Source organism: Adiantum capillus-veneris, chromosome 23 (genome assembly GCF_014529385.1).
Source record: "Adiantum capillus-veneris isolate H3 chromosome 23, ASM1452938v2, whole genome shotgun sequence".
NCBI classification, from domain to species: Eukaryota; Viridiplantae; Streptophyta; class Polypodiopsida; order Polypodiales; family Pteridaceae; genus Adiantum; species Adiantum capillus-veneris.
The window spans coordinates 140033206-140057889 of record NC_140953.1 but is presented as its reverse complement, the minus strand read 5'-3'; the positions used below and the strand labels follow the sequence as shown (position 1 = coordinate 140057889).

The following is a 24684-nucleotide window of genomic DNA, read 5'->3' as shown; positions in this document are numbered from 1 at the left end:
ATGTCCAATATGAGCTGCAGAGAGGGTGTTAAAGTTTATGCATCTCAAGTGAATGCCCAATGTGGTCCCATTAGTTACTTTAACTTTTAGGTGGTTATTTCACTTATTTGATTGTAGTCTGGGTAGGGCAATTTGTTGAGGGGGATACATGAAGTCCCCCAAGTTAGTATATAAATATACAAGGCACCTCTGTCCTCATTGTATAATCATCTAATTCATTGCCAAGTTGGGTGTTTTCACAAACTCTCTCTCTCGTGCATTCTCTCCCTAGCTCTTCGCTTCCACATCGTCGACTTTGACACTTCTCTACATTGCTCACAAGTTATTACCAGAAAACAGCACCCAAATTGAGAAAATAGTTATCACAAGTAAGTTTGCAAAGGCAAAACCTGAAATCCTCTCGACTTGGCTCCGAGAAATCCTACACATGATGTAGCTCCACAACGACACCTAACCTTTGCACCCCCATACCATTCAAAATTGTAATTATATGTCAATTCTGTCCCAGCCTTTATGTCCTTCTTGGCAAAAATTCCAACTCTAACTTCTCCAAGCACAGTCCACTTGCGAGTTTCACAGTTGGGATCACTGCAATATCGCAGGAAAGCAATTGTTAAGTGAGATATCAAAGAGATAGTAGAAGTTTCCTCTTACAATTTCAACTGAAGGTGAACACGACATTGCATTGTATAAATCACAAAACTTTGGAGTGGCCCTCAGGAAAACATGTAGCAAGGCAATGCGATAAAAGGCACAATATGGATGTGGGAAGCGATCAAAAACAGGTCTGCATGGGAGAGAACAAGGGGCATCCTTGCAGAGACTCACCAAGAGTGGTTGATAAAGCGTCCCAAACTTCCCTTCCTAGTCGCATCTATGAATTCAGAGCCACTCAACGAAATGATATAAGCATCTTGCAATCCTGCATAATCATAACGTAAATTAATACACACGGGCAAAATTTAAGAGACGGAAAATGAGAAAATAAAAGCCAAAACTTCAATCAGTGGTTACCAACTTACCTTCAACTTCATACGTCTGAGAGCGCGTCCTTGCTTCCTCACATGAGATGACCTCACCACAGTACTCTATCACAAATTCTCCCATCTGTGTTGCAGAAAGACTCCAATCATTTTGAAGTTGATAAGCATTAACAGCGCATCCTTTATCAGGAAGCAAAAACAATAAAAGGCAACCAAGCAACAGCCAGGTGCTAGTGGACATTAAACTTTTACTTGGCAAAAGCTGGCCCTGACATAATAGATCACTGAACCTAGAATCAAGGATTTAGAGCTTAGAGATAACTCAAATCCCTAAAATCTGCTATGGCCAGCAGCTGACAAAAGATGCAATAGCCAAAAATTGACGACTGATTGGCATGTTTTTCATTTGGCCACTTTCATCACATGTTTAATGATAAGCTTCACTTACCAAAAGGCCGTGAGTTTAAAGTTCAAGAAGACTAACCTTCACATCTTGAGCAGCTAATAAACCCCAGCCCCTTTCCTCCGTTTTCACCAGCTTTGAGTTGATATATCTTCTTTGCTGAAAGCGCTGCAGGTACAGAGAGGAAACCAAGCTAAGAAAATAAAGCACTTTTAAAAACAACACTTGGGTGTAATTACAAGGAAAAACACCTGGTTTTTGCATGTTTCTCCGCATGGACAGAATCCTGGTGTGCATTCGTTACTTGTCAGAAAATTTAAACACCGGTCTCCACAAGCAGATTCTGAGTCACCTTTGACCAATTTGCACGAGCATACAGGTATGTCATCATCCACCAGCTGCTTATGCCTATTATTGAGCTAGCACGAGTTGCCCGATGTGAGGAAAGGCAGTGCCAAACAAACAGGCTGTCGAATGATATGTTGAATGTTTAAGATCCACAAGCTAGCTTACCCACGATGAATAAATTCATTGCATTCAATGTGTGTATAAAGCAATTGAGAATCTGATGCAGACACCTGCGAAAAGCCCAAATTCAGTTATACGCAACCAGCTGAAAATCACAAATTGAAAAGAGCACGCACCCTCCAATTACCTGCACCAGTAAAGCTCAGACAAGCAGAAACTAGAAAAATCTGACCCTAACGTAGAGGATCCCAGGTTCTGTAAAGTGAAGCAAGGAAGATTGGTATGCTCAAACTAAAGAAGACCAGAAAGACTCATCTTACGGGGGGTTGAAGGACGTCTAACAAAATCACAATGCAATGATTTGCTTCAACCAAAAACTCAAGAACACAATATTTTGCCTTGTACCCAGTCTGTAATCATGGCCATCATCGAATTAATCATCAACGTCTACTGAACGAGACTGTCCAAACTCTCACGGTGAGCCATTAACATTTCACTGATTCAACATCTTCCACTGTGACAGCCTTAATAAAGATTTTGAAGCACGTACAGAAAATTAAACATGGTTGGATCTCACAAATTGCCGAAAAGGGTTGTAGTCATAATGTGCAAAGTATCAGATTGCAAACATAATAATCCATCCCAGAAAACATGTCTGGAATCTAATAATAATACAAAATCTTCCCTTAAAACATTTTTTCAAGAAACATTTAAGATTCTCTTTCTCTAGTTGACCTCTAGAAAATGAAAAGTCCATTCTGCACCACCCTCGCCATGTGCATGTGTGCTGCCCTTTCCTCCAAGGTGGTTCGCAGTTCTGGACCACTGCAGTCTTCGGAACCCCCCCCCCCCCAAATTGCAGGTTTGTTCCCTGTGCGTGTGTTCTGCACGGTTGCCTGTATATGGAGTGTGTGTGAGTGTTTGTTTGCATGTCTGCCTGTTTCTTGCTTGTTTTTATTGGCTGTTGCTATTAGTATGGAAGGTGGTCCAACTTTATGCTGTCCTGGTGGTATTTGCCGCTGGTTAGTCCAAAAGGCTATTAGAGAATGACGCCTTAGAAGAGGATGACGTCTTGGCCTCTTCACCTTCCTATTTTCACTGTTTGCACGTGTTTATACTTTTACTGATCCATTGGTGTTTCACCTCATCTTTGTGTATCTGGAGATCTTGAGGGTTTTTCACCTACAGTTGTATCTTGTTACATGGCTTTTAGCTATATCATAATTGGCCCCCGTCTACTTGTTTTGTAATACTTTGTACCCCTTTTTCTTTTCTTTTCTTTTGAGTGAGAGAGAGAGAGAGAGAGAGAGAGAGAGTGCGCACGCACGTATTTTGTGGTTACCCCTCTGTTTGTAACCGCCTATGCTCTTTGTATTCAACCTTGGGGGTTTTCCCCTTAAGAAGTCCATGAATCAAGGATATTCAGAGAGAGAGAGAGAGAGAGAGAGAGAGAGTTTTGAATCACCAAAAATAAAGGAAATCATAATACCAATCAGGAAACCTACAAGGCAGAAGGCTAAACCTGCTCTGATGGCGAGGAAACAATATTTCCCTTTATCTTTGCAACTCGCTTTGAGCGTAAACCTACAGATATCATGAGAGAAATTCAAATTCACGTTCTTTCAAGCATGTGTGCTTGCTGTTCCATTATGAAATCATGATTAAATCAATCAAGCATACATTTTGTATCACTACAACAGCTACCAGCTTTGAGCTGTTAACAAACTTAAATGACGCTCAATAATATGCGTGAATCTGGGGCTGCAAATAACCTATCAGCCTATCCTTCATAACCTTTTGAATTAAAATAGCATATACAGAAAGACTTATTGTAATGGAACGGGCACCACGTGCCAACTAAAAAGAACAGACTAAGGGGGACGTTTACCACTTCAAACAATTGAACAGAAGATGGGAGAATCCACACGAGACACGGACTGACATAGTTCCACCCCCAGACTGCACTAGCCCCAAACTTGGCGCCCCTTTCGGTATTTCTTTATCTTGCTATTAAGTGCAGCGGAATGATTATTTGCGCTTTGCTCAAGATGAGTGCTCCGACTTGTGCTCAAGGTTCCTTTTTGTTCTTATGGAAGGTAGAGCCTTCCGTTCTTAATGGAAAGTGCTATGATCACAACAAAGTGAATGGACAATGTGCGTGCAAGTGTATGAGATTGAGAGATAGAGAGAGAAGAGAGATACGACACCAGAGACGTTGTAAAACCCTCCTCCGAAGGCCCCACTCTCGTCGGCGAGAGTGGTCTACTTATGATTGCTCAAAGTGGTACAATGACGATGCAATGGACTGATGCAATCTCGGACTATGCCGATGACGACGACGGTGGTGACGACGACGACTTGATGGCTGAAATCTGTGGTCTTCTAACTGCTGATTTTTGAGACTGTTTCAGTGGCTGAAAATGACTGTTTTGGCTGCGTTTTTATGGGCTGAAATTGGGGGTTCTTCTGCTACCAATTAGGGCTGATCTGCTGCTATTTCATCTGCTGAAAATCTGTGTTTTTGACTGCTGCAGATCTGCGTTTTTAGGGCTAATGTTGCTGGCTGAAAACGCTGAGAGTTGCAGGTCATTGCTGGCATTTTTGTGGCTGAAAACGCTGATCCCTTGCAGAGGTTGCTAGTGTAGTAAACGCTAGGGAAAGGCTGCCTTTGGGTGGAGGGAAACGCCAAGCAGGGGAATTGATGGCGATGGTCTTGCTGGGGGGAAAACGCCAAGGATGGAGATGGGATGGCGCTAGGTCTGGGATCTTGCTGAGAGAGGGAGGGAACACCTGTTGCTTGAAAAGCCTGCTGTGCTCCTTGCTCATCTGCCCAATTGTGTTAACTTGGGTCTGCTTATATATTAACTTAGCAAAATTGCCCTACCTACTTTTGTTGGAAAGTCACTTAAACATAATAAGTGAAAATAACCAAAAATAGGAAAAATAGGCTAAATGCACTGGAAAATTCCCTTAACTGAATCTGATGGATTCTGAAGGGAATACTGATGATCATGCTATGTGCAACCAAAGGATATGCATCTATGCCAAGTGACTGGGTATGCACGGTCTACGAATAGACTCACAAAAGTGCCAGATCACTGCTAATCTAGACTGACTGGACTGACTGAACTTTGTTATGCTATAGCTTGTCCACGGACACATAGGGTTGGATGTGTCACGTAACATCCCCTCCTTTTCAAAGTGAGGTACTGGTACCGAACTGTATGGCGTCGAGGGAGATCGCCGATAGCATCCGGAATCCTGGAAGGGACTCTTCGCCGACCCACTATGATGTGAGGGTCGGGCAGTACTTGAACTTCATAAAGGTCTGCAATGCTTGCTTCTTTGGGCCACGCCGAAAGCGACACAAAGTCTTTTGTGGCTCCTTTAATGCTTCAACTTCGTCAATTGTCATGCTTCTTTCGTCTTCAAGAATCTCCATGGCTGAAAATTCCTGAAACCATTTCCAACACAAAAACATGAACATACCCATTACATGTAAGTGCGTGGAAAAAATCTTGTCTTCCTAAAAGACTGTGCATGCAATGTAGATGAACAAATAGACGGAGTGCCAAACCGTTCACCACACACACGCAAACAATGAGATCGAATCTTTCTCTTATGATCTAAATCAATCAACTTTGGCAATTCACAACGGAAATGCCCATGCTTCGTGCGCATACTTCCATGTGCTCGTTCGGAAACTGTGTCATGCCAAGGAAGAGACATGGAATGTGACTTCTTGACATACATACTTTTCAGCTTTTCATGAAAAATCCGCATACATTCGTGCTCATCCATGAGAGAAACGTGCTCAACATACAATATGTCATGCCTAGTAAAAGGATCACATAATGATGCTGACTAAAATACAGGAAACGATCACGAATGAAACACTCGAACAATGCGTGCGTATCAATCATGCGAACACATAATACTTCCTGTGAGCCTGTGAAGGTTCTTTAGACCTAGGCTCGAGAGCCAAGATCAATTCTTCCTGAATGATCGAATCGTCCTGTGGGAGTTCTTTGGACCTCGACTCGAAAGCCAAGATCGATTCTTCGTGATTGATAGAATCTACGACGAGGTTAGCTTCGCTAGAAAAAGCATCCACTAACACATCATCCTTGTGAACAATCACATCATCTTCATGCAAATCATCATGCTCGTGAGAAATCACATCTTGATGATGCAAATCATCATGCTTGTCATTGTCATCCAAATCATTATGCAAATCATTGGCATCCAAATCATCATGCTTATCATTGTCATTCAAATCATCATGCAAATCATTATCATTCAATTCATCATGCTTCTTATAATCATGCAAATCCTGTGTGTCTTGCTTTGGAGAAGAAGAGACTGAGAGAGTCTCCTTTTCCCGATCTTGTTGAATCTGTGCCTGCATTTGAGCAAAGAGTCGAAACATCCCTTGCATTCTTGCTGTGGTCTCGCGGTCATATTCTGCTTGTCTTGCTTTGGCTTCCAAGCGTGCTTGCTCGCTCTCACGCGCTATGGCTGCCATTCTTTCTTGGTACTGGCGCTCTATGGCTGCCATGTCTTCTTCGTAGGCTTTTCTTTTTGCTTCTCGTTCGGCATCTCTTGCTTTGTCTTCTAACTTCTTGTCCATCATCCTCTTGTCAAAAGCCTCCATAGGAGTTAGTGCAATCGGCGTCGTAGATGGGGAAGGGTCGGAAAAACCTCTTGGTGGGGAAAATTCTTCTTCGCCTCTCTCATGCTCATCACCTCCAAGCGAAGTATCCATTTCGCTTCGAGTGATGACCATTCCGCAATCGTGGGTTCTTGTGGGTTCTTGTGGGTCTTGGGTTCTTAAGTTCACGAGGAACTTGGGTTCTTGGGGGTCTTGGGTTCTTAAGTTTACGAGGAACTTGGGTTCTTGCGGGTCTTGGTTCTTGGGTTCTTGAGGTTTTCTTTCACTTGCAAACCGCGTTTGAGAAGGATCTTCTCTTCACCCGAGTTCTACTCTTTTCCGCGGGCGCATCCCTTGGCGGCCTTGCGCTCACACCAAGGTTGCTTTTTCCCACCTCACGTCGATTGGCCGGCCGCTAAGTGCACAGTCCGTTCTCAATGAGTGAAAAGAGACGCAAGGGGAGGCTGGACAAGCCCTTCTTTCTTGAGATTCCTGTCACTCTTCAACAAAACACGATTAGGAATCGACACGCCCAAGCGAACTTGGGTTCGTGCGACCGCAACAAGCAAAAAAAATTCTTGTGATTCTTGTGATTCTTTCCTTGAGTGATACAGAACACTGCCAAAGCTCTAATACCAATGTCAGGTGCAGCGGGATGAATGTTTGCGCTTTGCTCAAGATGAGTGCTCCGAACTGTGCTCAAGGTTCCTTTTTGTTCTTATGGAAGGTAGAGCCTTCCGTTCTTAATGGAAAGTGCTATGATCACAACAAGGTGAATGGACAATGTGCGTGCAAGTGTATGAGACTGAGAGATAGAGAGAGAAGAGAGATACGACACCAGAGACGTTGTAAAACCCTCCTCCGAAGGCCCCACTCTCGTCGGCGAGTCGTCTACTTATGATTGCACAAAGTGGTACAATGACCAGCAATGGACTGATGCAATCTGGGACTATGCCGATGACGACGACGGTGGTGACGACGACTACTTGATGGCTGAAATCTGTGGTCTTCTAACTGCTGATTTTCGGGACTGTTTCGGTGGCTGAAAATGACTGTTTTGGCTGCGTTTTTATGGGCTGAAATTGGGGGTTCTTCTGCTACCAATTAGGGCTGATCTGCTACTATTTCATCTGCTGAAGATCTGCGTTTTTGACTGCTGCAGATCTGTGTTTTTAGGGCTGATGTCACTGGCTGAAAACGCTGAGAGTTGCAGGTCATTGCTGGCGTTTTTGTGGCTGAAAACGTTGATCCCTTGCAGAGGTTGCTAGCGTTAGTAAACGCTAGGGAAAGGCTGCCTTTGGGTAGAGGGAAACGCCAAGCAGGGGAATTGATGGTGATGGTCTTGCTGGGGGGAAAAACGCCAAGGATGGAGATGGGATGGCGCTAGGTCTGGGATCTTGCTGAGAGAGGGAGGGAACACCTGTTGCTTGAAAAGCCTGCTATGCTCCTTGCTCATCTGCCCAATTGTGTAAACTTGGGTTTGCTTATATATTAACTTAGCAAAATTGCCCTACCTACTTTAGTTGGAAAGTCGCTTAAAAATAAAAAGTGAAAATAACCAAAAATAGGAAAAATAGGCTAAATGCACTAGAAAACTCCCTTAATGAATCTGATGGATTCTGAAGGGAATACTGATGATCATGCTGTGTGCAACCAGAGGATGTGCATCTATGCCAAGTGACTGGGCATGCACGGTCTACGAATAGACTCACAAAAGTGCCAGATCACTACTAATCTAGACTGACTGGACTGATTGAACCCTGTTATGCTGTAGCTTGTCCACAGACACATAGGGTTGGATATGTCACGTGACACTTGCTCTTGTGGCTCTGCTCCGCATCTCCGACAGAGTAAAATGCCAGAGTGACCAATGGTCTGATTCTCTTTGAGTCTAGAGTTCTATGAGATTCAGATTTGCTATTTAGTTACAAAGGAAGGAGTTTTACTAAGGGTTGTCTCAGATTTCTTTATGGTGGTACTTATTCTCTTTTTCCACGATTGAGCAAGAAGGGGGCTTCCCATCTTGAGGGCAGCTCTCGGCTTTAGCCCTTGAGCTTTTAGTAACAGTGTTTGCTCTATTCCGACATGGGATTGATTCACTTGTTACCTCAGAGCGTACTTTTGAGGATACTTCTCTTTCAGAGGGGGCTTCCAGGTTATTATCTTCAATTGACTACCGGTTGCCATGCACGATGTCTTCTAGTCCTTGGTTTCCTTGCTCAATTCTTGTGGCTTTGGAGGGTGTGCTTTAGCCCACAGTGCAGTTAGTATCTTAGCGGATGTTTTGTAGAGCCACTTTGGTGGTTGCTTCGTCTTTCGGATTTGTGTTGTGAGGGTTGCTCTTCCCAGTGCATCCGAGTAGTAGTTCATGTGCCTTGTCTTCCGGATTGGGCCCTAGAGACTACCATTCAGGATACACCTACTTCCCTTATCCTTAACCTGGCATATCGTTTCATACAGGTGGATAGTGGTCCTTGGACTAGGAACCAATTACAATTAGCTCAAGCATTCTTCACAATGGGGAGAAGGTCTTCTCGATTCTCCTAGATTTGATTTCACCGTTCCAGGCTCCAAAGGTATGGGTGATCCACTTACACACGTTGATAGTGTTGAGGAGATTTGTGGCAGTTATCCATGGTCCGGATGTTCTACCTTTGGGAGAGGGATGTGGAGCCAGCTTGGGAGTCAGTTTCCATGGAAACTTCCTTTTAGTTATAGTAGTTCCACGAGCAACGGACAGGATTTACAGTCTTTTTGGTGGCTTTCTAGAGCACCTTAATCTCCTCTTGCAGAGCTTGGGTGCAAGGTCTCTAGATCTTGTCGTATTAGCTGCAACCTCAATATCGATGTGTGTTCCTTTCTTTTGTGTGTTCCTTTCTTTTGGAGGTAGGTTCTCGATTCACTTTGTGAGGGTTGTGATATTCTCTTGGGATGTGTTCCAGATAGATAAAGATCAATAGCAATTTTCACTCTCAATTCAAATTAAGTTCCTTCAGATACAGTTTGTGGTTCATCATGATATATGGTAATTGGTGCAGTCCTTTGGTTCTTCATCATTGGAAAATTGAATTCTCATTAGCCTCTCTTGTCCGCACCCTTTGGACTTCCTGTAGCTGCTTGGAGATTCTGGCATGTGATATGTGACGGGAGGTGCAGGTTTCCGAGTCTTTCCTCGCGGATGGAGCACTTGAGAGTTGGGACATAATCTGATACAAGTAGTCTATGCCTTTACCCTCAGTTTTGATGCATTCTCTTTGAGCGTTCAACAGAAGTACCTTCTACAAATGCTGGTTGTGCAACTTGTGAGACAGTTTAGTTGAGGAGATTCTTGTTAGAGTTGGATTTACTTTCAGCGGACAGCATTTTACTTCTCGGACGTCTTTTCGGGGGTAGTGATTGGATGGTATAACGGCCATGTATTGTTCGAGCTCGGAGTCTGTAGCAGATATCCTCGTCCATGAAACAATATAAACCTTCATAAGTTCAGAATAGTATGAACTCACGAATTATAAGAGGAGATAAAACACTCATAAAACTACAAAAGCAAGGGACACAAGAAAACGAAAAAAAAAAAGGATCCGTATATTATACCTCTCAAATAATTTTATAAGAAAAAGAACACCCGGCTCCATGCATCTAGATAGGTAAATCGATCTCCGTTTGTAATCCCTATATGCAAAAACTCTATGGTTAGAAGGGCCATCACTCTCAATTCTAGAGATTGAAGACCTAGGGAGACCTTGTACTCCATAAGAATAAGTGTTGTGCAAGACAAACGAATTGATTCGAGGGATAGAAGGTGAATCTGAACAAGAACCTTTAGAAATCCACTTCTTTTAGATTGACTTGAAGGAAGAACTAACTCAGGTTTGGGATGCCTTCTCCAAGGCATAGGTTTCTTGTGGTAAATTGTCTTATTCTACATGACTTTCCTTCCGAGTTGAAACCTCTAGGGAAAAAGGTATGCAAAGTTCTCATCCAAAACAACTCTCGAGGCCACGTGGATTTATAAACTCTTTCGAGTTTCTAAAATTGTAAGACTTATACCACTCTGCTGCTTCACAGGTCTAGGGTGTCACAATTGTGACTATGTTACAGTATTACGTCTACTCTTAGTTGCAGATACGCAAAGTGCCATGCCAAGGAGAACCCCTACGCTTGGATGGTCATGACCCTTCGCTCAAGAGACGTGCCTCTTCGCCAAAAGCCACACTCCTTCGACGATGGTCACACCGCTTCGCTCTACAGTTGGGACTCTTCATCCAATGGTTGCATCTTTCGCCGAAAGGATGGGTCTTTACGTCTAAAGTCGCGTCTCTTCACCATGAGATGTGTCTTTTCATTTGTGTCTCTCCGTCTCTTATATAAGGAGCCTATTGTACTTAGTTTTCAAGCAATCATTCAAACAATCAAACACACAATCAATCTCTTGAGTCTCACTTTGATCTTAAGTATGAAGTTTTGAGTCTTAATTATAGGATTAGCACCACTAATCCTCACAGTGGTATCAGAGCAAAATTTTTCTAGGACCCGAAGGTTGTGAGCCTCTCACCCTCACTGCTACACTCTATCCCCTTCCTTGAGTTGCATGGAAGCAGAAGAAAGATGGTACATACGACCATATGAGGTAACTTGAATTTTATCACTCCAATTCTATATATAAAAGAACAGAACACAAATATGTTTGTATGGCGTACCCGGTGAATGTCTGGTTGTGACTCTTCGCGTGTCCCTTCCCTCGGGTGATACCTCTTGAACCCACACTCCCACCCAAGCATGTGAAAGGGCACGGACCCGGCAGGCAGCCACACCTTCTCCCATGCTCGCATCCTTTCCCCAAGGAGACGTGCCCCTTTGCGCACCCCTTTGTGGGCTGAAATAGCAGCCTTGCTAACATTTCGCTGGCTGGATTCCCCTTCGCTGGCCCTTTTTTTTTTTAACGCATTCAGTTTCACGTTGGCTGGGTTCCCCTTCGCTGGCCTTTATTTTACGTTAAATCTCAGCAGCACTGAATTACATATTGAACCCACTTTGTATGCCGCTATAATGCTATTGACCGGGCACAGAACCCCTTATTTTAAATCCCATGTGAACTCACTCACTTGATCGATTAAAACCCCAAAAATTAAACTAACTTTATAATTTAAAAAGAGCCCACCAAATCAAAATGAATTCAAGCATTCGTTTACGGCCAGCGTCACCTTTGTCCCACTCTCCTGCCCTGGCCTTGTGTTCACTTTGCGTGCGCGAGACTTTTGCCATCATAGCCGGCGGCGACTTTCATATTCCGGTCCCATTTCTCTTGTCCGTAGACAAGATTCCCGAAGGTGCTCTCCCGGAAAACCTCCCTTGCACTCGAAGTGATAAGTATTCCTAATTCCCGAACTTCAAAGCTGGAACCCGTTTCCGAACATAGTCTCCGCTCCTGGAGTACCTGTCCCAGAACCTGCTCCTGCACCTATTCGAGAGTTCCCTTTGAGGAGTAACCATGCCGAATTCTCAGGACGGAGGTGGTCAATCTAATGATGCCCTTACTCTTATCAAGGAGTAGATGGCCACACTTTCCACAAGCCTCGCATCACTTCACACTCGCTTGAATCATATGCACACGCAAAACACTTCTCGAAGTCGTCCTACTGGGTCTCAGACAATTAATGTTGTTTCTCCACCACCTTCTTCCAAAGCTTCAGTGGACGAACCAAACGAACCAGATCCAACCGATGAGGTAGACAATCGCAAACTTCAATTACTTTATAAAAATTTTAATGTTGCACAGAAGAAGAAACTCGATGTTAAACTGCATGAGCCCTATAAAGGTTGCCGGGACAAGCGCGTGCTGGACCAATGGCTGTTCAAACCGGAGGTTTACTTATCAAACACAGATTTGGTCGAGAGTAAAAAAGTTGCACTTGCTAGTTCTCTACTCAAGGACACAGCTTTCTTTGGCGGCAACGACGGGTTGCTGATGGTAAACACACACCTTCTTGGGATAAATTCCAGCGTGCTATTCGCGAGGCGTTTGAACCTGCCAATGCAGATTTTCATGCCCGGTCCTCTCTTGGCTGCCTGAGCCAGACAGGTTCCTTGGCCACCTACATCACATAGTTCCAAAGGCTAACTCTGGAGATAGAGACCCTTAGTCCCTCTAATAAACTTCACAACTTTATTGATGGACTCGAACCCAACCTAAAGTACGATGTGCACAAATACAACCCTACCACCTTGGATGTTGCAATTGCCTATGTGGAGCGTCTTGGCGATAATCGGCGCCCTACACTGAATTTTCTCCCTGGTGACAGATCTTCAAACAACACTCACTTTTCACAGCGCAATCATAGAGAAAGCTATAGCCAAAGTCACAGCCACAATCTCAGTTCAAACAGCAAGCCACAGCGCCTTATTCAACTTCAAGGTTCTATTCTCAAGATCGACAATCTCAAAGCAGACCTTCCTCAAATGTTCCTCCACTTGATCGTGGTAAAGGACGTCATTTTTCTCAAGACGGCATTCCAATACTCAGCAAGGCTCTTCGTCAAATGCTTCTTCAAATTCAAAGGAAGGAAGGATTATGTATAATTTGCGGTGGTGACCATAGATGGTATCAATGTCCAAAGAGACCAAATCCGTCTAATTTGAAAAGAAATTCCAACGCGGAAACATCATCGAATTGTGAACAACCAGATTCTGCTAAAGATAAAGGAAAATCTATGGTCAATACAATTCATGTCTCAGAAGATACGGCTATTCTTATGAAGCATGCTCAGTGCAATTCTTTAGTTTTGAAGCCTCTTTCAAAGCAATTAAGCCTTCTTGGAACTCTCAATGGTCGCTCTATCAATATTTTGGTAGACGGCGGATGCACGAATAATTTCGCCAACACTCAGATAGTCCGACAGCTTGGTTTGCCAACTCATAAGACATCTCATTTATATGATGTGGAATTAGCAAATGGATCAATTTTAACTTGTGATGAGACAGTTTGACAGTTGCAGTTCGGTATTCAAAATTATACAGATCAACTGGATTTTGAAGTCATGCCTCTATCTTATTACGACATGATTCTTGGTCAGCATTGGTTATTCCGATATGATCCAACAATTAACTTTCGAGGACGTACTATCAACTTGTTCAAAGATGGACGTGAACTGATTTTACATAGGCTTTATCATGCGGAACGAGTGATTCAAGCCTCACGTGTACAAGTCAAACAACATGATACAGTGTATTATGAAGAAAATATGATCTCCAATGCGGATGCAAAAATTATAATTGATGAATTTTTGAATTCATTAACTTCTCTTGAATCAATTGAGGAAGAAAAAGGTGATTTCAAGCAAGAAGTTTTTCCAAGTGATACTTCATTACCATACAAAGATAGGACACTGGTTGCAGATTCTGAGTCAAGAGATGATTATGCTTTCTTTGATTCTTTGCTGGATGATGATATGCCAATTGCAAGTCATGAAGTGGCAGTTTCTAAAGACGATTCCGAAGAATTTTGAGATTCGTTATTGGAAGATGATTACAGTCTCAATCCAAAATCCTCTTCATTGATTCACAAAGTTGAAGTTACCTCATATGAAGAGTGCCTTAAGAAGATTTCCTCTTCACCAAATATTTCACATTATTGGAAGATTTTGAACCAGAATTCTTATATCACATGAAGGAATTTAAAGATCAATCTCTTGTTGCAGTCAACCTGATTATGCCAAATTCCTCAAAAAAGTCTTTGCATAATGCAATGAACAGGGATTTAGCAGTCAAAGCGAAAAGATTTTGAAAGAAGCAAAGCTTCAAGACAAAGGTTTCCGATACCTCAAAAACTGAAGATTTTCGGCGATTCAATGCTTTTCCATAATTCTATCAACATCAAAAGTCATTTCTTTGACCGAGGCTCTCATTTTAAATGGGAGGGAATGTCACGATTGTGACTATGTTACAGTATTACACCTACTCCCAGCTGCAGATAGGCAAAGTGCCATGCCAAGAACCCCTACGCTTGGATGGTCACGACCCTGCGCTCAAGAGATGTGCCTCTTCGCCAAAAGCCACACTCCTTCGACGACAGGTCACACCCCTTCGCTCTACGGTTGCAACTCTTCGTCCAATGGTTGCAACTCTTCGCTGAAAGGATGTCTCTTTACGTCTAAAGTCGCGTCTTTTCACCATGAGATGTGTGTTTTCATTTGTGTCTCTTCGTCTCCTATATAAGGAGCCTATTGTACTCAGTTTTCAAGCAATCATTCAAACAATCAAACACACAATCAGTCTCTTGAGTCTCAGTTTGATCTTAAGTATGAAGTTTTAAGTCTTAATTATAGGATTAGCACCACTAATCGTCACATAGGACATACTTGCACGGCTAGTATGTCTCCGGGCTGGCCACCCATAGTCTAGGTTGTACCTGGTCCGACCGTTCGAGTTTGGGGCCGGCCGCCCACTTTTATCCGGGCGCCCACATATATTTCCATATATCATTTTTCTGTTGAATCGTGGGGATTTTTATCAGGCCTTGCCCTACCTCCCCTTGGGTACCTATTTATGGGGCCACAGGGGTACCCACTTCCATACACATGTGATTATTTGGGTCTTCTGCTCATGGTAGTCATGGGGAACTGATTGCCCCCTCTTCACCATATCCTCTCTCTCTCTCTCTCTCTCTCTCTCTCTCTCTCTCTCTCTCTCTCTCTCTATATATATATATATATATATATATATACACACACGCGCACTCTCAAATGGTATCAGCAGCTTAGGCTTTCCATGGCCTGGGACAGCGCATTCCTCATCAGGTTCTCCTCCCAAGATCAGCAAGACCAGCGTTTTCATGCAAATTCTGCCAGCGTTTTGCAAACAACCAAGCGCACGATGAGATCTGCCTTTTTCGTCGCAGAGGATCCCCCTCTACCTGCGTTTTGCATCAAGATGCTAGCACTTCATTTATGGGATCAATTCATCGCCGAAAACCTCCTCTGCTCAATCTGCGTTTTTCAGCCAGACCTGCGTTTTTGGGTTTTCAACCCATTTTCGATAGTTTTATTGGTCACTTTGTGTCGTTGACACCTTGCACAAGTTGCTCGGCACCTAGGGTACCCTTGATATCAAGCCTTTGTTTTTTCAGTAAACAGAAGGTTTTTGGTGCCAAAAAGTGCAGCAAAAGTGGGCGATGCAGCAGGAGGGCAGAGCTCAGCTTCTGGGTCCCGGATCTCGCCACCACCTACCCGGCTTTGCATCTGGTGCATTGCTTGCGAGTATCCTCTCCGTCTTCATCAGATTTCAGCCATTACCCCCTGCTGTTTTCTCTGTTTTCAGCCCTCCGACGGCTGTGCACACAGAGAATAACCTTCCCTACACCCTTTGCACCGCTCCGAACCCATACTGAGAGTGTACGAGCACGCTGAAAATCGCTGGACAACAGCGTTTTCATCACCTCGCATTTGCGTTTTTGGGTGGACAGCAGCCACATGGCTTGTGTTTTTCAAACAAAGAATAAAGTTACCTCCTGCCAGGACACCATCCGGGGTGGTACGTGCGGTCTCTCAGTAACTCCTGCAGTACACGGTATCCTCAACATTGATTTCTCTTTTCCCAGGATTGAGCAAGGACTTCCTATCTTGGGGAGTTCTCAACTTCAGCCCTTGAGCTTTCAGTGACAATGTTTGCTCGGGTTGAGTCATATATTGTCAAGTTTGGATCTTTGTACTCCTTTGGTTATTTGCAACCTCTTCTTCGTAGGTTTGTAGTAGTATACATTTTCCGATTTCATATTTAGCTTACGTTAGGACTTAAAGAATTTGTTCCTTTAGAAGTTGTGTGTAGTTTGATTTCCAAGATAAAGGTTTTAAGATGTCTTTTCCTTTTTTGTTTAAAGTTGAGTACTTGTTTAAGTTTTAGCCAAGTAAGCTGCATCAACTTATTTTGCGTATCCCTTTCTAAAAACATTTTTATGTTAATAATGTTGTGTTTTATCTAGTTTTGTTTCATAGCAAATAAAGTGATTTAGGGTTTTTTTTTATTTTTATTTTTTTCTTCTCGTGTCCCTTGCTTTTATAGTTTTATGAGTGCTTTATTCCCTCTTATAATTCGTGAGTTCAGACTATTCTAAACTTATGAAGGTATATATTACTCGCTACCTCAGGGCATACTTTTGAGGATACTTCTCTTTCAGAGGGGGCTTCCATGTTATTATTTTCAGTAGTCATGTTATTATTTTCAGTCGACTACTAGTGCTCCATTCACGCATGGTGTCTTCCAGTTCTTGGTTTCCTTGCCCATTCCTTGTGGCTTTGGATGGTGTGCTTTAGCCCACAATGCAGTTAGTATCTTGGCGGATGTTTTCCTTTAGCCATTTCAGTGGTTGCCTCGTCTTTCTGATTTGCGGTGTGACGGTTGCTCTTCCCAGTGCATCCGAGCAGTAGTTCATATGCATCGTCTTCCAGATTGATCCGTGGAGACTGTACCATACAAGACACACCTACTTCCCTTATCCTTAGTCCGGCAAGTTATTTCATACAGGTGGATAGTGGTCCTTTTCGGACTAGGAACCAATTACAGTTAGCCGGCACGAATAGTCTCAATCTTGACCGGGTCCATCTGCACTCCTGCTGCTGAGATGATGTGTCCCAAAAAGTGTATCTCTGGTGGGAAAAATTAACTCTTCTTTGCATTGATCACCAACTTGTGATCCTGCAATGCTTGAAAGACCTGTAGCAGATGTTCTCTATGTTCTGCCTCATCCTTAAGGAAGACAATAATGTCATCAAAGCAAGTGCCAACAAAAGATCTGTACTCTCTGAAAATCTTGTCCATCATTCGGTTAAAGGTCGTTGGAGCATTGCTAAGGCCAAAAGGCATCACCAAAAACTTGAATAAATTGAAGGTCACCCGAAAAGCTGTCTTGTAGACATCTCCCATCGTGATTCGGATTTGATGATATCCGCTCTTCAAATCGATCCTGCTGAAACAAGAGAATCCCTGTAGTCGGTCAAGAATATCATCGATTTAAGGAATCGAGAATCTGTTCTTGATGGTGATTTTGTTGAGAGCTCTATAGTCAATGCACATTCTCCAAGATCCGTCTTTCTTCAAAACGAACAACACCTGAGAACAGTAAGGTGAAGTACTCGGCTGGACAAGACACTTTTCCAGGAGGTCTTTCACTTGGTTCATAATTTTTTCATTCTGGGCTCGGCTCACACGGTAAGGTGGCCGCTTCGGTAGTGTGCTTCCAGGTATCAGATCAATGGTATGATCCTCACGACGAGCTGATGGTAGCTTGCCTAGCAGGCCCTCTGAAAAGCAACCGGCATGAGTGTGGAGAAAATCTTGGCGTTCTTTATCAAGGTCGGACATATTTGTCCTATGTTCATCATTCAACTCTTTGAAAAAGATCGAGTAAACAAACAGATTGGTCATTAATTTCGAAACGGCCTAAGCCGATACAGTAAGGACAGAGTCGCCCTTAAGTTTCACATCAAGTACAATGGTTCGGCCCTTTTCAGTAGTCTGTCGCTTTCTTCGCCCAATAACCGACCATGGCATTGTTCTTATGGTACCAAGGGACTCCCAGGAGAACATCACAACCTTCCAAGGGCATTATGTAGAAGTCCTCGTGCTCCAAATACCCCTGACAATGCAACCAAAGTTTGCCAATGACAAGTGTAATGGCCACGTCCTTGCCGGGTGCCGCTAGAACTGCCTCTGCTTGTGGTCCCATCCGATCGGGTGTAATCTAGAGCCGCGCCGCCAATTCAGGTGAAATGAAGTTGCCCTTGGCTCCTCCATCAGAGAAAATCAGGGCTTCTTGATCTTTCACTTTGCCCCAAGCTCGGCAAAGTTCTGTACTTTCATCGATCGTGCTTGGGTCAGTACCCATGCAATCTGGAACCAGTCCTGCTTTCATCTTGCCTTTTCGTCCACGTTCCTCAGCTTCTTTCGAACTCTCTTGCCTTTCTTCACCTTGTTCTTTATGTGCCTTCTTAGGGCACTTCACGGAGATGTGCCCAAGTTCCCCGCGTCCAAAACACTTCCCCTCTTTGATGTAGTTGGCTCTCTCTCTCAAAGAGTGAGCCGGGGTTGTGCATCCTTATCTTTCTTTTCTTGGGGGCTCTTCTTCTTTCTACTTTCATTGTTAGAAGTCTGTTCGGTTCTCTGCGTCATGATCTCATCTGTGGGGTAAGTCAGACTGCCTGAATGTATGGCAAAACCCCGTTTCGCATGACTCATCAGTTCTTGAATAGAATCTGACTTTTGTTCTAAGAAGTGATCTCGGATCTCTATAGGAAGTCCGCAGCTAAACCGCTCGATCTGTTCTTTAAACAAGATCTTCTTAAATGAAGAAGCGGGTAGAAAAGAGCTCCAAAATCTCTCGCAATATGCGTCCAAAGTATCTTTCTTGGTCATCCGAAGATAATTCCAAGCAGTTCGTATGTCTCGTTCATACTCCTAAGTCAGCCAAGAAGAAATAAAAAGACTTTTAAATTTCAGCCATTTAATTGGCGCTTTCTTATTCAATAGAAGAGTGGACCACCATGTTCGAGCATTTCCCTCAAGAAAAAGTGTCAAATTTAATTGATTGTCCACCTTCTTTAAACTCTCGAACTTTCTAGCTTTTATCCTCGAGAAAGTCATATTGGTTGGCTTTATAAAATTGCTTCTTCTTTGTAAAATCTGTGATAATCGGAGTCCGAACTATTTAGAGACGAGTCCTCTATAGAACTGTCAGAAATTGGGTGAAACTTAGGCTTCTTTGCCTTTTTCTTGCCCTTTCCAAAGCTTTGCTTTTTGCTTCTCTTTTTCCCTTTCCTGTCTTCTTCGCTCGAGTCAGAAGAGCTAGAAGAACTGTCAGAAGAAGAAGAAGAAGAAGAACTGGATACTCCTTCAAATCTCACATGCTTCTTCTGCTTTCTTGCCGAGGCAAAAGTAGATTGACGACCCAAATAACCTGGGAAGTTAGTTCCTTTCTTCTGCTTTTTGTCGTGCTTTTTGGCTTTGTTGTTCGCGTCAAAAAGCTGGGTAATTCGTGTATCAACCACCTCTTTTTAATTCTTGCTCTGTAAACATCCTCGGAGAGGTTTCTTGAGTGCTGTTTTGAGGGGTGGTTCTGTGGCCTTCTACCACTGGGAGTGCACTTCGTCGAAGGATGTCTGAGTCAAAAAATTTGCAAATTTTGAATCCTTCACAAGTTTGATCATCATCTTTGTCGTATCGTCAACCAATTGTCGACGTTCCATATCTCTGCCTGAGTAGGCTGAGGCAAGCCGTACTCTTTGTGAGAATCCTCTTCGTGATCTCTTCCCGCATCCCCAGATGCAGAGAGAGTCGATTGTTCGTTGTTGGAATCCATAAGTGCCGCGTGAAAAGGATCGGATTTCCCGGTAGAAGAGAAATCGGCCGCGCTCTGATACCACTGTAACAAACTTGGACACTCCAAGTCAAGATTCTACCGCAACTCAGCAGAGATTCACTTCAAAACAGTTCACAATTCCCACTTGAGTCGACACGGCCCGGCGTAGTTCCATGCCTCGCCCCTTTCGGTATTTCATTTTGTATTAATCTGTGTTCAAAGTACAAGAGAGTGGGTAGGTGCTCACTCTCAAACTCTGCGTCCAGATGCTCAGAGAAGTGAGGCCTAACCCACTTATTTATTGATACAAGGGATGCCCAAAAGCAGAGCCCCAAAAGCATTAACTCAATAGCTTCTTACTCAAAAGCATTGGGCCCAAAAGCTTTTAGAAAATAAAGCATTCAAGCCCCAAAAGCATCTCAGCACACTTTCCAGAAATCCGTACGACAGCTAGCCTGAAAAGCGGAAAATCCGTACAGTTGTCCGTACGCCGGCCACGTCCACATGTCAGCGCATTTTGCGGCGAATTTTCCGCTAGTTGCCACATCAGCGCTTTTCAGTGTGTCCGGGTCTAATGCTATGTGTCACTACAGTGTCCGGGGTCTGCTGCCATGTCACCCATTTGTGACAGTTGTCCTGTCTTATGGGAGTCCCGTCCGATGGGGCCCATGGGGACACAAAGGAAATTAAAGAAATAAAGCGCACCTGCTAACGTGGCACGACCTCCGCAAATCGTGCTGACCGGCTCACATGGCAGGCTGTTCGGACGCTGCAAAACGCACCGAATGCTAACGTGGCACAACGTACGGATTTTCACGATTTGTGATGCCAGCTCTTGGGACCTAAAGCTTTTGAGTTTGAGGCTTTTTCATGTACTGCTTTTGAAAGGCCATGGGCCTTTAAATGTACCTAAGGCCACTCTTCCACTCAGTTTTGTTGACGAGCACTAAGCAAAGAGGGCCCGCAAAATTAGTAATTTGCTCAAGCATTAATAAATACCGAAAGGGGCACCAGACTTTGGGGCCAACACTCTATCGAATTGTGATAAAGTTTGTGAAGTTTTTTTAAGTGATACTCTCGTGTGTTGTGCCAGATTTCCGACTTGGGGTGTCCAAGTCTGTTACAATGGTATTCCATCGGGAAAATCCGATCCATTTTACGACGACACATGGATTCAGGTGACGAATCCCGCAAGAATCAGACGAACCCACCCGACAACTCCGGATCGGGAGAAAGTACGAAAATTTCTAATGGACGACAACCGGATCCTGACGATTCAGAAGAAGAGTACGGGCCACCATGGCCCACGAAGTATGAACAAATGGAGATGCAGCGTCAACAGCAAGTTGATGCTTGTGCTAAGCAGATGCTCCAATATTCGAAGGATCCCAGTATGCAAAATCTTTGACCAAGCATCTGATCAACGAAATGCATACTCGGTGGTGTACAACCATCAACTCACCTTTAAAATCGACATTAAAGAAACCACTTGCCCCGCGGTGAACACTGAAGATGAACTTGATGATGTGATAGAACGATCAGTCAACCAAAAATTAAGGACCACGAAGCATTCAAAGAGACGCAACCGAGGAGCAGACTACCCTGGTTATTTGGGTCGTCAGTCTTCTTTTGCAAATGCACGAAAGCCAAACAAGCGCGTACGTTTTGAGGGTGTTTCTAATTCATCCTCATCCTCTTCTGACAGTTCAAATAGCTCCTCTGATTCAAGTGATAAGGAACAGAAGAGCAAGAAACAAAGAAAGACTCAAAGACACGGTAAGAACAAGAAGAAGGCACCATTTGAAGTAATCGAGGATGCTAAGAAGGTTCCTCCATTTCTAAGCAACAAAGATAAGATTTTTTAAGCGGATTAGTACACAAGAGATTTGGATACTGCTTTTGCCAAGGTTCACGAGGCTCTTGAGAAGTCTCAAGCACGGCATAGCTTGCATAAGAAGGTAGCTGATAAACATCGACGTGACTTGCAGTTGAAGGAAGATGATTGGTGCTCTTACAATTTGAGAAGGCACGCCTCAGGAAAAGAAAGGGAAAGGAGCAGCTTTTTCCAAAGCTAATTATGAGATACTATGGCCCTTTCTAGATTCAAGAGAAGATGACCGATGTATCCTTCATACTGAAGTTGCCAGATACTTGGGAAGATTCACAATGCTTTTCATGTGAGTCTCTTGAAACCTTTTAGGGGTGAGGTGCCAGTCCGCAGGGAGCTTGACGAGCAACCTGAAGTAGAAGAGAGCGAGGAGATACTTGTTTCTGAACACATACTGGCTCACAACACGCTGGACAGACATAGGAGCAGCCACCAGTGCAAAGCTCAGCTCATATTCACACCCACGGTACTCTCATTGACCGAGCATTGGAGCTAGGAAGTTAGGAACATCAAGACACCCACAACTGAGGAAAGGAGCTTCACAACATCGATAGAGACTAGAACAGAGGATTCAAGCCGTACTATCTAGACATCCAGTGTAACAAACTTGGACACTCCAAGTCAAGATTCTACCACAACACAGCAGACATTCACTTCAAAACAGTTCACAAATTTACAATTGATGCAAAACGGCCCGGCGGAGTTCCGTGCCAAGAGGTATTGGCCCCAAAGACTGGCGCCCCTTTCGATATTTCTTTTTATATTAATCTTTGAGCAAAGTAAAACTCCCGCGGGTGCTCACTCTCAGACTCTGCATCCAGATGCTCTACAGAGGGAGCCCTCTTGGGTTTCTTATAAAGGTTACATGGGATGCTAAAAGCAAAGCCCCCAAAAGATTCAAAATCAAAAGCTTCTCTTAAAAAGTTCTTAAAATAAAGGAATGCCCAAAAAGCTTTTATTTTCAGCTTGCGTAGGATTTTGCTGCTTTATTTCCGTACAACATTCAGTGCAAAAAGCGGGGTCCGTAAGGCCTGCCACGTCAGCACCTTCTTCGCAATTCTCGGATTTCCGTACAGTGCACCACGTCAGCAATTTCAGCGCATTTTCTGGGACTGCCTGCCAAAGAGAGAGAGAGAGAGAGAGAGAGAGAGAGAGAGAGAAAGAGAGTGTGTATCTGCAGCCACGTCACCCGTTTGTGACATCCAGAGTACAGATGAGGATGGATTCATCACCCACTATATCACCCTCTTGTATAGGGCACCCATTGTATCAATGATCACACATACCCCACACAGTTCCGGCTAGTAGCACTTCTAGATTCATTTTAGTATCTTTTTGTACCCAAACATGATATCAGATTCACCAGTTTATAATGAATTGGTCTCATAGGTTATTTTGGCCTTTTGAAGACGTTATTAAATAATTTCATTTCATCATCTCTCTCTCTCTCTCTCTCTCTCTCTCTCTCTCTCTCTCTCTCTCTCTCTCTCTCTCTCTCTCTCTCTCTCTCTCTCTCTCTCTCTCTCTCCACCCACAAAAAAAGCCAAGACTTAAAGAACTAAGTTGTAGCACAGCTAGCAAAGAAGTGGTATTTGGATCAGTGTGATATTTGACTCTTTGTTACATTTATCATTTGCCACGCCTCACAATAGAAGTCACTGCTCTACGATCTATTGTGTGGTAGCGTGATATGTTTTTTACTTACTCTTTTTTCTTTTTGTGCTTCTATTTTTCTTTTTCTTTTGGGGTGGTTCACCTCTACCTTGTTGTAGCCTCTTCACTGGCATGAGTTTCATTGGTTCTTGCTATGCTCCCGTGTGATGCTTCTCCTTGGGTGGTTCCTCAGCAGCCACCTTTAGCAGTTGTACAAGTTCATTATGGGGCTTTCTTCCAGGGTGTGCTCCACCTCAGTAACCTTCAATGCCACTCATTCTCTCTAATGGCCTCTTCACGCTTATCCTCATCTTCGAATGGCCGTTTATTTCTCTGTTTTTGAGTAACATTGATGCTAGTTGGAGGCTCTTGGTTCAGAGCCATGGGCAAAAGTCTCTCCTGAAGTACAAAGGAGAAGTGAGAGATTCCAGCACCTCAAATCCTCTGAGCAAACACTTCCAAGAAAGGAATGTTAGAGAAGCTAGCGGTTGGCGAAGGGGGTGATGGCTGCATCAGATAGTAGCCATCCACACTGGGTTTCAAGTCTTCCAGTTTATAGCCTTGTGACTTCAGTTGTGTCAATTTCCAAAATTGATTTTATGCCCATGTGGCTTGGCTGTGTCAATATTTACTAGGCTGGCTGCTCCTTGTATACAGTTTTTAACTGCCTGGGGACAGGCCATCCTCATGTGTTTACATGGATAGAATTCCAGCTCTGTTTCTCTGCATGAGAGAAAGAGAGGGAGATACAGCAGCCATTTCAAATGGAGACACGGGGATTACTAGGACTGCTCTCTCTCTCTCTCTCTCTCTCTCTCTCTCTCTCTCTCTCTCTCTCTCGGGTGCTCACCTTTCTTGGTCCAGCTCCTCGTGCGCGTAGCGTGTCTTCGAATGGATCGCACCTCACGCGCAGATTTCCTCTTCATGTTGATGAGTTGCTTACAGTGGACTCACCTTGCTTGGTCCAGCTGCGCGTGCTTCGACTCCATCGCACCTAGCTCGGATCGCCTATGTGCTGCGGTTCTCTGCGGGGTCTGCGCTTTTTCTTCGTTCGACCGTCGACGTTTGAATTTCAAGGACGATTGAATTTCAACTAGTCTTGCTTGGTGGGCCTTTGCCGTACATAATTTGATAGATTTTGGAGTGCAGCTGGCTGGTTGGTTGTGAAACTTGTGATTGTTGCTATCGGCTTGGATTTTGTTGTGGTGACATGAGAAAATGAGTAGAACCAATTGATAAGCAGCAATAATAGCTCAGCTTGGAGCTTGATGAGCATTGGGACGAAGCAAGTTG

At 43.8% G+C, this 24684-nt stretch overlaps 1 protein-coding gene across 1 annotated transcript in view; it reads right to left on the bottom strand.

Moving 5' to 3' along the window:
- Nucleotides 1–24469, bottom strand: part of ASHH1 (SET domain group 26) — a 48032-nt gene extending 23563 nt beyond the window's left edge. Inside the window, exons 1-8 of the mRNA XM_086497430.1 lie at nt 24242–24469; nt 3377–3438; nt 1900–1964; nt 1638–1794; nt 1468–1554; nt 1023–1107; nt 829–922; nt 390–588 (exon numbers count right to left, since the gene is read on the bottom strand). Coding sequence (XP_086353556.1) covers nt 390–588; nt 829–922; nt 1023–1107; nt 1468–1554; nt 1638–1794; nt 1900–1964; nt 3377–3438; nt 24242–24317 — 825 coding nt within the window. The 5' untranslated portion in view covers nt 24318–24469. The remainder of the gene's footprint in view (nt 1–389; nt 589–828; nt 923–1022; nt 1108–1467; nt 1555–1637; nt 1795–1899; nt 1965–3376; nt 3439–24241) is intronic.
- Nucleotides 24470–24684: the final 215 nt, after the last annotated feature.